Below are 12,414 nucleotides of genomic sequence, written 5' to 3'. Positions count from 1 at the left end.
ACAACACACTGCATATCAGCCGGGAACATTCATCAAAAGGATTTCCCACTATGTTATTTTAGGACTTTTAAAAAGGGTTTAGTAGTTTGTTTCTCACTGCTATTTACACCAGCTGTGTTGTGTTGGTAAGACACTTACATGCCAGAGACCTGCACCACCTTGAAGACGTGCTGGACGCAGGAGGCGGGGTTTCCCATGGCGACGTTGAGGGCCCTGTCGATGCTGAAGGCCACCTGACGCAGGTAGCGCTCCGGCTGCTGCCCGTAGCCATCGTACGGCACGTAGATGTAGGGGAAGACGCCGTGGAGGTGGAGACACGTCTTCTGGCCTGCAACATGACAACAAAGATGTATTGAACATCAGGTGTTTTTGATCATGAAAATAATTCTTAGATGCAGCCTTAGATTGAGGCGAATTAAAGATGAGCTGCAACTCTGCCCGAAAATCTGATGATGCTGTCGAATAATAACCACTCTATCGGCAGATCACAGCTGTTTTTGTACACTCAAGCATCCATTTCCCAGCATGCAATGACACCGTCCTTGTTGAACAAACACATTATCTGCTCTGCCGTAGCCTTCCATGTGACTTCTTCTACAGAGACTATTAAATCTCCTGACAGGGTGCAATTGAGATGGATGGAGTGTTCTGAGGGGTCCAGTAAACTCTTTTTTTTTTTTTTTCCTCTTCCTGTACACTTTCTGATTGATCGCTTCAAGGCAACACAGACGGATGAGTGCGACGAAAAAAAAGCCTGTAATGCCGTGATTCATGACAGACATGCACAGAGTGTTAAAGCAGCCCGTCACCTAAATAACTAAATAAATAGAGTACCGAGCGGAAGGAAATGTCGCTGGGGATTGTGGGTGGAGCGGGGAGAGAGAGAGAGAGAGAGAGAGAGAGGATTGAGGTCTTGTGAGTGCGAGTGATGTGAAGTGAGGTCAGCTGGTGTGGAGAAAGAAAGAGAGAGATAGAGAGAGTACAGTATTCATAACAGGGACGCTGTGACATCATCACTCCCGGACAGACGCTGCTGAAGAGTCATTTGAGGTGAAATGTGCTGCACACGCACACTGACACACACACACACGCACACACACACACACACACACAACGCTCTGACTCCTTTCCTGTCATTATCAGTCTTGGACGGCGCTGTAATCTGTACACGGCTGCCGGAGCTGCGTTGTGTTTAATCAGGTTACATGAGGGATAATAACAACGATGTCGAAATGAGGACGACAAAGAAAGACAGAAGGAAGGAACTTTTTTTTTCCCCACTCATCTTGCACCGGTGATAGTGTGATAGATAGTTGGACAGCGGGAGGCAGTGTTAAGCAGGAGCTTGACTCTTGCCCGAACCTGTCTGCACATGCCCAGAGACATGCCTGCTTTCCCAAACCATCATCACTGGCAGCATGGCATCAGGAGAGGGAAGGAGAGGAAGGAGGTGGTGGGGGGTGGGAGGGGGGCTCTGGCACTGTTCCTCCAGCCCAAACACACACACGCACACATACACACATGCACATTCATCCACTGGCTTGCCAATTCTCCATCCTCATGCTATGGTATGACAGATGCTGTGTGCTTTGCATTGCCGCAGTCTCCCGGGTACGATTGCTTGGAGATTGCTGGACCCGATTTGGAGCTTCCAAAAGAGGGAGAAATATTCCCAGCGTCTCTCTCTCTCTCTGTCTCTCTCTCTCTCTCTCCCTCTCTCTGCACAACGATACATATGACTGCTTCCGAACAGGACGGGAGGGGGTGACGAGAAGATGAGATGTGGTGCTGAAAGACAATGAGCTCCGCGGGAACGAGCCCGGCGTTCGCTTGAATGGCACGTCTACTGTACGGCCAGAGAGAGGAGATTACAGTAGCGCTGGAACTGTTAGGGTGATTAATCGATGGGTTACTCAGTGCTACCGAACGGTCTCGAAGGAAGTCTGAGGGGGATTGCGAAAAAAAAATTCACCGGTACAGGCCGCCAGCAGCCAGTCAGCAGTTGGTCAGCTCAGCTTAGCGCGCTTACCTACGGACTCTCAGGCTCCAGCGAGCTCGGCGCCTCCTGGTTCGAGCTTCATGTTTTATTGTGCAGTGAGTGAAAATAGTAGTTCTGATCTGACTCTGGGGACGTTAGTGAATAAGTTTATTCCCCTAAATCTGAAGCTGTTCCTTTAGAGGAAATATTATGCTCATTTTTTTCAGACATTCCTTTATTTTTTTTTCTTTCTTTCCACTCACTTGATAACTTTACTTTTCCAGGTATCTAAAGAGTCTTCAAATAAAATCAGGAGGAGAAAGATGTGACGTGGTCATAACCCAAAGACCACACACACACACAACAAGTGACACTGGTCTCCAACACTGGTTTTAAGGGGCCACAAGTCAAACAGGTCGGGAACCACTAAGCTGATTGTCGAGCATTTCTGATAATCGATTACCTACGACATCACCTTTTATGCCGTTATCTAACATTTTATAGAGTAAAAATAAAATGAAAAGACAGACTAACCACTCACTCTCTCACTGGGATCAGTGGGACTCAGTCTACTCTGGAGTGTGTGTTTGTGCGTCTCAGCTGTACAAGGCCAAGGTGTGTGTGTGTGTGTGTAGCTCCGCTGTGAGCCACACAAAGGCTGGCAGCCACTCTGGTGGTGAGGATGGCACGCGTCAGTCTGTCCTCAGCCTGCCATGTCAACATGGAGTCTCTCTCTCTCTCTCTCTCTCTCTCTCTCTCTCTCTCTCTTACACACACACACATACACACACACACATACACAAGGAGCTGCCAACGCCGGCTTCTGCTGCAGTTGCTAGGCGACGGTGCCGGCAAAGCAAAAGCCCCTGACGGACAGCGGGAGAGATAAACAAGTGATTCTTTCCACCCAGCTGGTCAAGCCACAGAAAGAGAGACGGAGGGAGGAAAAGTGTGTGTGTGTATGTGTGTTTGTGTCTGAAAAAGCGAAAGCAACAGAGAGAGTCAAAGAAAGAGAGGAAGCAGACAGGGAGGAAAAATGATAATGAGAGAGAGAGAAAGAACGAGAGAACAGGGAGGGGTGAAGAGAGATTGAAGATGGTAAGACAGAGATAAAGACAGTGAGTGTATGTTTGTGTGCGGAGGGAGAGGAGACGTTAGTGGAGATAAACAAGCGAGGGAAGAGGAAGCAGGAAGATGAGGACGGAGCAGGTTTCTTTGTTTTGATTGGAAAGAACATCTGCTGTTTCAGTCTGACGGCTCGTCATTGTGATTTTGTTGTTTGTTCGTTTTCCTCCTGATAAACACACATACTGTTCCCAGCGTCGGTTCCTTCCACTAAAATCTGTGAGTGTGTCTGCACATTCAGCTGTGTGAAGGAAGGGCTCCGTCTTTTCTTGAACGACATCAGTTTCTTACAGTAGTAGTAGTAGTAGTATATTGTCCGGTAGAAATTCTGTAATATTTTGTTTTCTTCATCTGTCGGATCCCCAAAAAAGGTTGCAGGGTCATTTTGAGGGCTGTGAGATGATTATCAAGACAGGAAAGGAGAATAAAATTAAAATAATATACTACACATACTACACAGTCTATGTGATGAAGGGTCACGATGTTCTGTCCTCTCATTGGTCAGATCTGTCTGGGGCGGGAGCAAGAACGTAAACACAGGAAGATGGTCCTATCTGCCCAGATATCAAGAACCCAACGTACTTCAACGTTAGTCCAGATTCATTCTCCAGCTAGCTGCTAGCAACCCAGCATGCAAAACGCATCTGGCTACGGAAGCCCTTTAGCTCAAACTTGCAGAGTTGCATCGAGGTCGGATCATGTTTCCAAAGCAAACAAATCGCTCCGGAATTCATTCGTGATGAGATTGAGATCACTTCCTCTAAAAGGACCTCTGTGCTGTTGTTTTGATCCACACCTGAGTACAACCGCTGTGTTCAGATCTGCACAAACTAATCGTACCGAGTAGGAAAACCAATCAGAGTCCAATTCAGCCAGACTAAACACAAGTTTGGAAAAAGCCTTATAGAGAGAGAGTCCAAGGTGACGTCTTCAAACTCCTTGTTTTGCCTCATCAACAGTGCAACCAAAACATATTCAGTTTACAATGATATAAACATAACAGCAGAGAATCTTCACGTTTGAGAAGCTGGGAACAATTAATCACAATCACTTCATTTTCACTGGATCCATTGATTAATTAATCTACTAATGGTTTACCCGGGAGCAGTTTTTGCAGAGTGTGTTTGAAGCAAACCGGTGTGTGTTATGAGCACCTGCGCATCTCTGATTGTTTTTTTTTTCCCCAGTATTCCCAGAGCACATGTGCAGTTTCCCGTCTACCGTCATGCTGGAGGATTTGTGAATGAGGGCGAGCGGGAGGGAGTGAGGGAGGGAGGGAGGGGCTGTGACAGCGCTTCAGGGCCTTATCTCTGGGATTGGGGAGGAGCACCGAGGAGGCGGCGGAGGAGGAGGAGGAGGTCCGTCCTGCCAAGTGCCTCCCTCTGTCTCTTCTTCTCCTCCTCCCACCCCCCACCAACCCCCACCCCCATCCCCCCCCCCCCCCACCCTGCTTCCCGTGGTAATCTGCACCACCGCTCCATGACTCAGCACCTGGCATAACAGCAGCCTCACACCGCCACTGGGTCAGTAAGGCAGACAGCCAGCAGCTTACCAGCAGTAAGTGAGTCTGTCTGAAAGCTTATCAGCCGGATGGCGAGGCAGACAGCTGTTGACCTGCGCGGACCCACCTCCACGTCTATTCACTCATTTAGTTAAGTAATTGAAATTGCTAATAGTGATTTTTTTTTTTGGCAGATTCCAGCTTCTAAAATGTGAAAATGTGTTGCATTTCTTTAGGGGTTTTTTTTTTCCAGACAAAACAAGACATTTGAGCACATCTGCTTAAGCTGTGGGAAATTACACTGGGCATTTTCCACTATTTTCAGATATTTCATAGACTAAACCAAACTCACGAGCCTTTACAGGTTCCAACTTCTCAAATGTGATGATTTGCTGCGTTCCACTGTTTTATATCATTGTAAATTGAATATATTTTTTTCTGGGGACTGCTGGTCAGATAAAACAACAACCTTGAGAAGCTTTTAAACTACTTAAGTATTTATGCATCATCAGTAATTGCAAAACCTCCAACATGTGGCTTCATTCACTGATGATCTACCCTCTTGCACTATGACCTACAAAAGGTAAAAAAAAAAAAACAACCGGTGTGGCTTTTCCAAGAGACACCACATGTTCTGTCTAAGCTGCTGTACCGTCGTCATGTCGACGTGACACACATGGCTGAGAATAAGCCAGGTTTCATCAGGACAGGAGCGGAGTCAGCGCTGGCCATCAGTCGTGCTGGTAACTTTTTCCGTGGCGGTAAAGTCTGTTTACTCTGTCAGCCACCTCTGCTTGGTAACCGGCCATCATTTCAGGCTTCAATTCCAGTTAGAGAGTCCCACGTGTTATGGGAAAAACAGCGAAAGTTCCTGGCGAACGTTTAGGATCTATCAGTGATGTGGTTCTGAAGGAGCGAAAAGGTGAGTTTGTGTCTCTGTTCGAGAGCTGGTGAAATATGCAAATATGCCAATTTGCAGCCTGGTTCCTGTTGTGAGCAGAAAAGGAGAGACTTTCATTTATCCACAATAGGTTCACAGCACTCTTTTCCAGGAACACTCTGCTGTTAATCGTGTTCAGAACGTGGCATTTGGTGATGGTCACTACACGGCAATTATCCTCATGTTGAAAATGTACAATTAACTGTACTGAAAAGAGCAAAAAATACACCGAGGGAGGCACAGCAGCAGTCTCTCACACTGCTGTACGTGTGAGCAGAGAGCAAACGGCTCATTCTTTCCATTTTTTTCTCAGAGGTTTTAGGGGAGGGGGGGGGGGGCAAGCAGCAAGTCTGCCTCCCTCTGTAATCAGACAGCTGCCACAGGGAGGAGTGGAGGAAGATGTTAATAAAAACCAGTGTTGGTATTAATTAAAAAGGCCCAGGGAGAGCTGTATGAAATGTGAGCACTCCCACCGCCTGGAGAGTCAGAACAGTCAGAAAACGGTATGTGCTCGCTTGATTTAGCCTCGCGTCTGCGTTGACAGAACTTTTAAATCAAGGTGCGCTCGAGCGTAGGTTTCACGCCGAGCCCCGACCCCGCTCGGCCCTTCGGGGTAAACGCCTGGACGTTCATGCGAATGTAAAGAATACGAGCGTGAGATATACTACAGGCAGATGAAATGGGAAGAAGTAGGCGATGCAAATACTGGGTTTAGAAAGGTAATAGAAACCAGGGCCGGTAATCTGACACATACACAGAACACAAACACAGTGGCAGAGTCTCACACACACACACACACACACCGAGCAGCCTGGCGGAGAGCCAAGCAGATGAGACGGACAGCCGGTCTGGAGGAGGAAGAGGAGGAGGAGGAGGAGGAGGAGGAGGAGAGGAAGAGGCAGAGGGATACTGACAGGGGATGGCAACTCTGTGCTACAAAGTATCGCCATGTTTTAGAAAGCTACATTTAAGACTTTTTCAAATGTCTTTGTGTAAGCAAACAGTGATTTTGAGTATTTGCTGTCTTACCAAGAGTCACAGAAGAAGAACTGCTTTTTTTTTTTTAAAAAATGTTTGAGAGCATGTGGCTCTATTTACACTTGTCTCATATCCAGATAAAATCCAGATGGCACAAAACATACCTTGTTATACACTTTATACAGCCGGATCACATCCATGTTGGGTTTTTTTTTTTTTCTGCTCTACGTGTAAATCAGGGTTGCGTGAAGCTGTTTAGTGACTGCAGAAGGAAAAATACCTTTGGATTTTAGTGGTTTAGTTACAACAATAACAGTTTAGATAGCTAGCTTATCCATAAACTAACATCAACATATGAAGACATGAGAAAAAAATGTGTTTGGCTCCCTCACCTATACAACCCACTAATCTCTTCCCCCCCCCCCCCCCCCCCCACACACACACACAGATCATTGGACAGCTGAACTGATCAGGGATTGGATAAATACTACAGCAACATCTTTTCTATGACGGTACCGAGCTGCTTTTCGCCGCTTTGACGGACAGTCGGCTGATGTCGTTATCACAGGTGCAAAACACTTTACACCAGTTCAAATACGTCTCAAACCAGCTCCAGAGGTCATTTGAACAATCAGATTTCTCTACTATTAATACTAATCCTATCCACATAAGACACATGTAGCGGCTGAGTCCGATTGCACAGAGTTAATAAAATAATTACGGAAAATTTGAGTAAAATTGCACCAAATCCAGAGATATAAATGATTGTGAGAGCATGTGATATGACCCGGTTTTGCTTTGTTTACAAGCAGTGCATTGATGCCAGTGAAAAAAAAAAAAATCTTCAATTTGAAGTGAGGACAGGCAGGAAAAGAGCGAGGAAGAGGAGGATGTGCTGCAAAAAGCTGCAGGCCAGATATGAAACCACATGATTCTGTCCTGTCTCAAGCCAATATGATGATCTTTTATTCTGTTTTTTTTTTTAAGATTTAAGATGTACATTTCTCTCTGTATTAGCACTGCAGTGACTACCGCAGCTACATTCATCTAAACCCAGCTCGCTCTCCTAGGAATAATTCTTTTTCCAGGTACTGGCGGTGGTCTTCAAAACACACGCCTACGTACGAAAAGACACAAAACACCCGCCCGCCCACGCGAAATCCTTAAGCCTGTCTGTGAAATTGGAAGCGCTCGTGTGTTTTGGTGTGTTACCCGGCGAATGTGTAAATTTAGTATATTCCGGGAAGAAAATAACTGCTCTGCATGATGAGAGCGGCCCGATCAATAGCTCCTCTGCCAGGAGAGCGAATGCTGGCACCCATCCTTCATGCTCGCTGCCACTGCTCTAATGAGCTAATTGCTGGTGGTGTGTGCGGTTATGTCCCTCCATGATGTTGGGGTCATTCCAAATGCATTCCAGTAAGTGGAGGAAGTTGAGTGGAGTACAGCTGACGGATTAAGATGTACGGTGAAGGGAACATCATATCAGGCCTCGATCTGTGGCACCATTAAAGGGTCGGTTCACCAGAATTACACACGTTTTCTCACCTAATTCTATAGTTTTTGTTTTATACGTCCAGATTTGGAGTTTTCTGCTTCCACGTCAACACAATAAAGGTGAAATAATAAATGTATTAATACTATTTTATCCTGTCTATTTCTCACATATTCGCAGAATGAGTGTGTGTCTGTAGGGGGGAGAGCAGTATGACTGCAATAAGAGGAGGAGTGAACAGAGGAGGGTGACAGCTCTCTAAATCACACTCTTTCTAATGGATGCATTCCCATCATCTGCTCCTTAAATTAACTGCTGGAGAGGATAGAGGGGATGGGAATATACAGATGAGCAGTCAGCATATGAATGAGAGCGGAAGAGCACTTTATGTTCCTGCTTTATAAACTAATTACACTAGGCCTGCACTGTGTGCTGAGATCTTTTCTTTAAGTGTCAGGCTGCTGAAGTCCAGGCCGTGGTGGGAAGCTCTTACATGCTGCCTTCATGTAATCTTCTTTTTTAGCTTTTCTGGAAAACATGTTGGGAAGGTGAATGATGGATTCACAAATTCTCAATCTTGCATGCAAACCTCTGCGATTGCACAATGATGTCTGGCGCACAACCCGGTGCACGCTGTACATGCATAACGCACCTGCAGTCAGATAACCAGTGTATTTAAACCAAAGGAGAAAGCAAGCAGACAATAATGATGACTTTCAGCTATTGTAAAACATCAGGTGCAACTTTTCCACAGTTCTCACTATAAGAGTGTGACTTGTGCAAGTACGTGGCGCTCAGGTTGGTGCAGGGACGACGCTGAGCCCTCGATACTATGACAGACCTCAGGTATTAACTTTCCAACATGCTTTAACGCTTTAAGAAGGATTTAGCAACAAATACAAACATGTGTATCCTTATACATAATGCATGAGGGAGCATCTGAGGACCTGCCTGTCTCTGAGGGACTGATTCAGGTTCCCAGTGTGTGTGTGTGGCTTTTCAAGTATTTAAATTTGAGTGGTCAGTAAAAAAGCACTTGGGTGGGCTGGTGTGGAGACCACAGCGATCAGACTGAGAGTGGTGAGGATGTTTGCGGGTTTGTAGAGACAGTGATGAGTGTCACGGAGCTCAGAAGTAAAAAATCCTGCAAAAAACTTGGCAGCGGTGCTATAAGAAAGAAAGAAAGAAAGAAAGGATACAATGCACTTTGTTTTCTGCTGCATCTGCTGTTGTGGCCGATAGTGATCAGTACCAGTCCTTCCACGACACAAACATCCATGAACGTAGAGCACAAGAGATTATTGCCTCCTTTAAGTCTTGTGTAGATGGTTGACTCAATCAAAAGACTCAAACAATGACATGCAGCAAAGGTGCCAGCCAGAATTGAACAGGGGTCATTGCATGTGTATATGCATCCTAACCTCTCGGCCGCATCAACACAGGGTGTCTGTCTATTAACGGCCTCTCTGCCGGAGCAAACAAGGCACAAGGACCCCCCCTCGCTCTTCTTCTACATCTGCAACTCTGCATGTAAACACATGACAAAAATCACTAGCCGGTCCTCTCACGCAACAGTATTAACTGCAAAGCTCGAGTCAGTCCGCTTTGCTTTAAACAGCAGTTCCTCATCCTTTGTACTCTTAACGCTCGCATAAACAGAGCAGCTGTGGTGCAGTTAAACAAGCCTCATCAGTGATTCAGCTGGCCAGACTTCACATAAAGACTGATAAAAACACTGATTGCATCTCATATTCATTGTGCTTCTCTGCTCGCTGGCCCGCGGAAACACTACATTTCGCATAGCGAGTACTATAGCCCACAGATCTTAACCGCGCACCCACCGAGCTCCGTCGACGACGCAAACCCCAATAACTTCCTGCTGCTGCTTCACATTAAAAGCCTGTCACCATCCGACCACTACACCGCTTTAATTAAGCAGTTACAGGAAGAGAAGCCTCAGTCGCCATAGTGACAACATTAAGATGTTTTACAGCGGTCGGCTTTGTCACAGGATGACAAACAATCTCTCATCTGTGGCTTCATTTGGTAGCTGTTTTGAAGGTCTCGATTGTTTAGTTTAGTTTACCCAGTTGTCAAGGATTGTTCATGTTTCAATTTCCTTTTTTTTTTTTCAAAACACTTGAAGGACTTCTCTTCCATGTTGGCTGAAAAGTTGAGTTTCAAGTTCCCTCTTGACCTCTTGAACTCTGAAACTGCATCCGACAAAACAATTTTACCTAAAGGTCACTTACTCACTTATGATGACTGCCGAGATAAGACTTTGTAAAGTCGTTGGAGGATCTTTTAAACATGGTGAGGGAGGGAATGGTAAAAGAATGCAATTACATCCCCGACAGATATGTTATGTCTTAGCATAAATCAAGTGCATTTCCTCATACTACAATTTCAGGATGGTTACAATTAGGGTTGCACAATTATGGCTTACTAACAAAGCCTCTCCCAAAAAACCTGGCTTGCACGGCCAGCTTTCTTGCTGTAGTTCTCACTGAAAAGAGCTGGTGGGAGGGTGTCCAAGCCTGAAAATGGCTGGGTGACTATGTCTGGGCTTTGTTAACTGGACAAATAGGTGGGGGCCCTCCCTCTTGCAGTACAGCCAGGCTTGTCCTGGCCGGATGCCTGAGCAACAGGCCAGAGGACTGAGAGGAGATGACGTCCCCGGCCTGGTTACTCCCAAACAAGCTGGATGACTTCTTACATCGCTCCTGTGCACGGTGCTTAAAACCTGGATACTGAGGTGAACATCTGAGGCGAGCTAAAGATGCATTTTCCCCCAAACACTTAACGCTTTTGAAGGCAAGGTTTTGTGCCCGGTCTTGGCGACGAGGGAACGGTACAAATGTTGCCCAACAACTCTGAGCCAGACGGTCACAACACATTGCTTTGGTTTGACCTGCGCATGCACAAACACCTTCAGTCGAGTCAGTGTAATTCTGACGATGCAGAAAACAAAGATTTAGACCTAAACCCTGTGTCTAAGATAAGGACTGTTGTACGGACAAGCAGGTGAACAGCGAGCAATCCATTGTCCCTGTGCCCTAGTTTCATGACAGCGAACGGAATCAGCTCCCCATTTTCCCTTAATGACCACTTTGTAGCCAGCATGTCCCCGTCGCTCAAGCTGAGCCTGCTGGAAGACAGGCGTGGAGGTACCTCCTTGCCAGCTATCCCCCCCTCCCCTCCCCCCTCCCCCTCCCTCCCTCCCGACGTCTCCATGGCTGAGGAGACAGACGGCACAGTAGAGTCAGTCATCTGAGCGGACAGGATGAGGCTGAACAGATGGTGACTTGGAAGGTGCTTCCTGTCAGACCTTTGTTAAACTGACAAAGCAAGAACACATCAATCTTCATAAACACCGACACAAAAAAAATGGAGGACGGCTTCGGTGTGATGTTGGTCAGCCTACGCTGTGACCGTGGCAGGACGGTCTTCCTCACGTTTTGCTATTGTTAAGATTCTTGTACGTCTGCCTGGCTGGTGAGACCGGAGCACAGATGGAGGCGGCGGACAGATCTGGACGGGTCAGAGGGCGGATCAAAAGCGAGACGGACTACTTAAGGGATGCCACATCAGAATGTCACAAAAAAGCAGGTGAAAATGGGAGACAAACAGGGCTTCTGATTATGAAAATATATAACCTTTAACATCAAAACCCCTACAATCTGTCACCTTACAGGAATTGTAAACGGCAGTCCCATCGCACCAGATTGGAGGGTGCTCCGTAATACGTCCTCTTTGTAAAGGTGAAATCTTTTAAGTGGATTGCTCTCTTTTCTCTACATTTTCCATCCATCCATTTCTCACCTACTCTACCTGTCTCACACATGAGCAAACATAAGTGCCAATAGGCCGAGCTGGGCGGCTGGTCTGAGGCGTGTCCTGTGTGGCTTTGAGTTCAGATCTAGACTGGTGGCATCTGGTAAATGTCATCCCGCCTTTTCTCCTCCTCTACATCTTTTGTGTCGCCGTAAAATGCCAAATAAATGCAAAAAAAAAAACGATAAAAAAACGCCTGAAATAAAACATATATGGGACATTATGACACCCTGGGATAAATGTGGATACCATAATACACGGAAAGTACTTTTACTAATACACTCCTGATCCTTTGAGGAGGGATGCCAGTTTAACTCTGTGATTGTGTTCCAGCTTGAAAAATAGACGTCTGGACTGAATCTAACTTTCCAATGTATTTTATTTTTTAAAAAAGGAGGGACACTTTTTTTCCAGAAATCTGAAAACAATGGCGAGACGGCCGTCAGCTAGGATAAACAAAATAGTCACGGTAAAACCATAAGATATCACAGTATGTAACAATGGTGTATTAACAACTACCGTCCATAAAACGTACTATTACTGTGTGCGGTGATTCCCCACAT

At 46.1% G+C, this 12,414-nt stretch overlaps 1 protein-coding gene across 3 annotated transcripts in view; it reads right to left on the bottom strand.

Annotated features, from left to right (window-relative positions):
- Positions 1-12,414, bottom strand: part of rev3l (REV3 like, DNA directed polymerase zeta catalytic subunit) — a 77,434-nt gene that overhangs the window by 41,672 nt on the left and 23,348 nt on the right. For all 3 annotated transcript variants that reach the window (XM_044377222.1, XM_044377219.1, XM_044377220.1), the window contains exon 2: positions 139-328. In XM_044377222.1, the coding sequence (XP_044233157.1) occupies positions 139-328 (190 nt within the window). The remainder of the gene's footprint in view (positions 1-138; positions 329-12,414) is intronic.

Source organism: Thunnus albacares, chromosome 16, assembly GCF_914725855.1.
Source record: "Thunnus albacares chromosome 16, fThuAlb1.1, whole genome shotgun sequence".
Taxonomy (NCBI): Eukaryota; Metazoa; Chordata; class Actinopteri; order Scombriformes; family Scombridae; genus Thunnus; species Thunnus albacares.
This window is presented reverse-complemented; position numbering and strand designations above follow the sequence as displayed.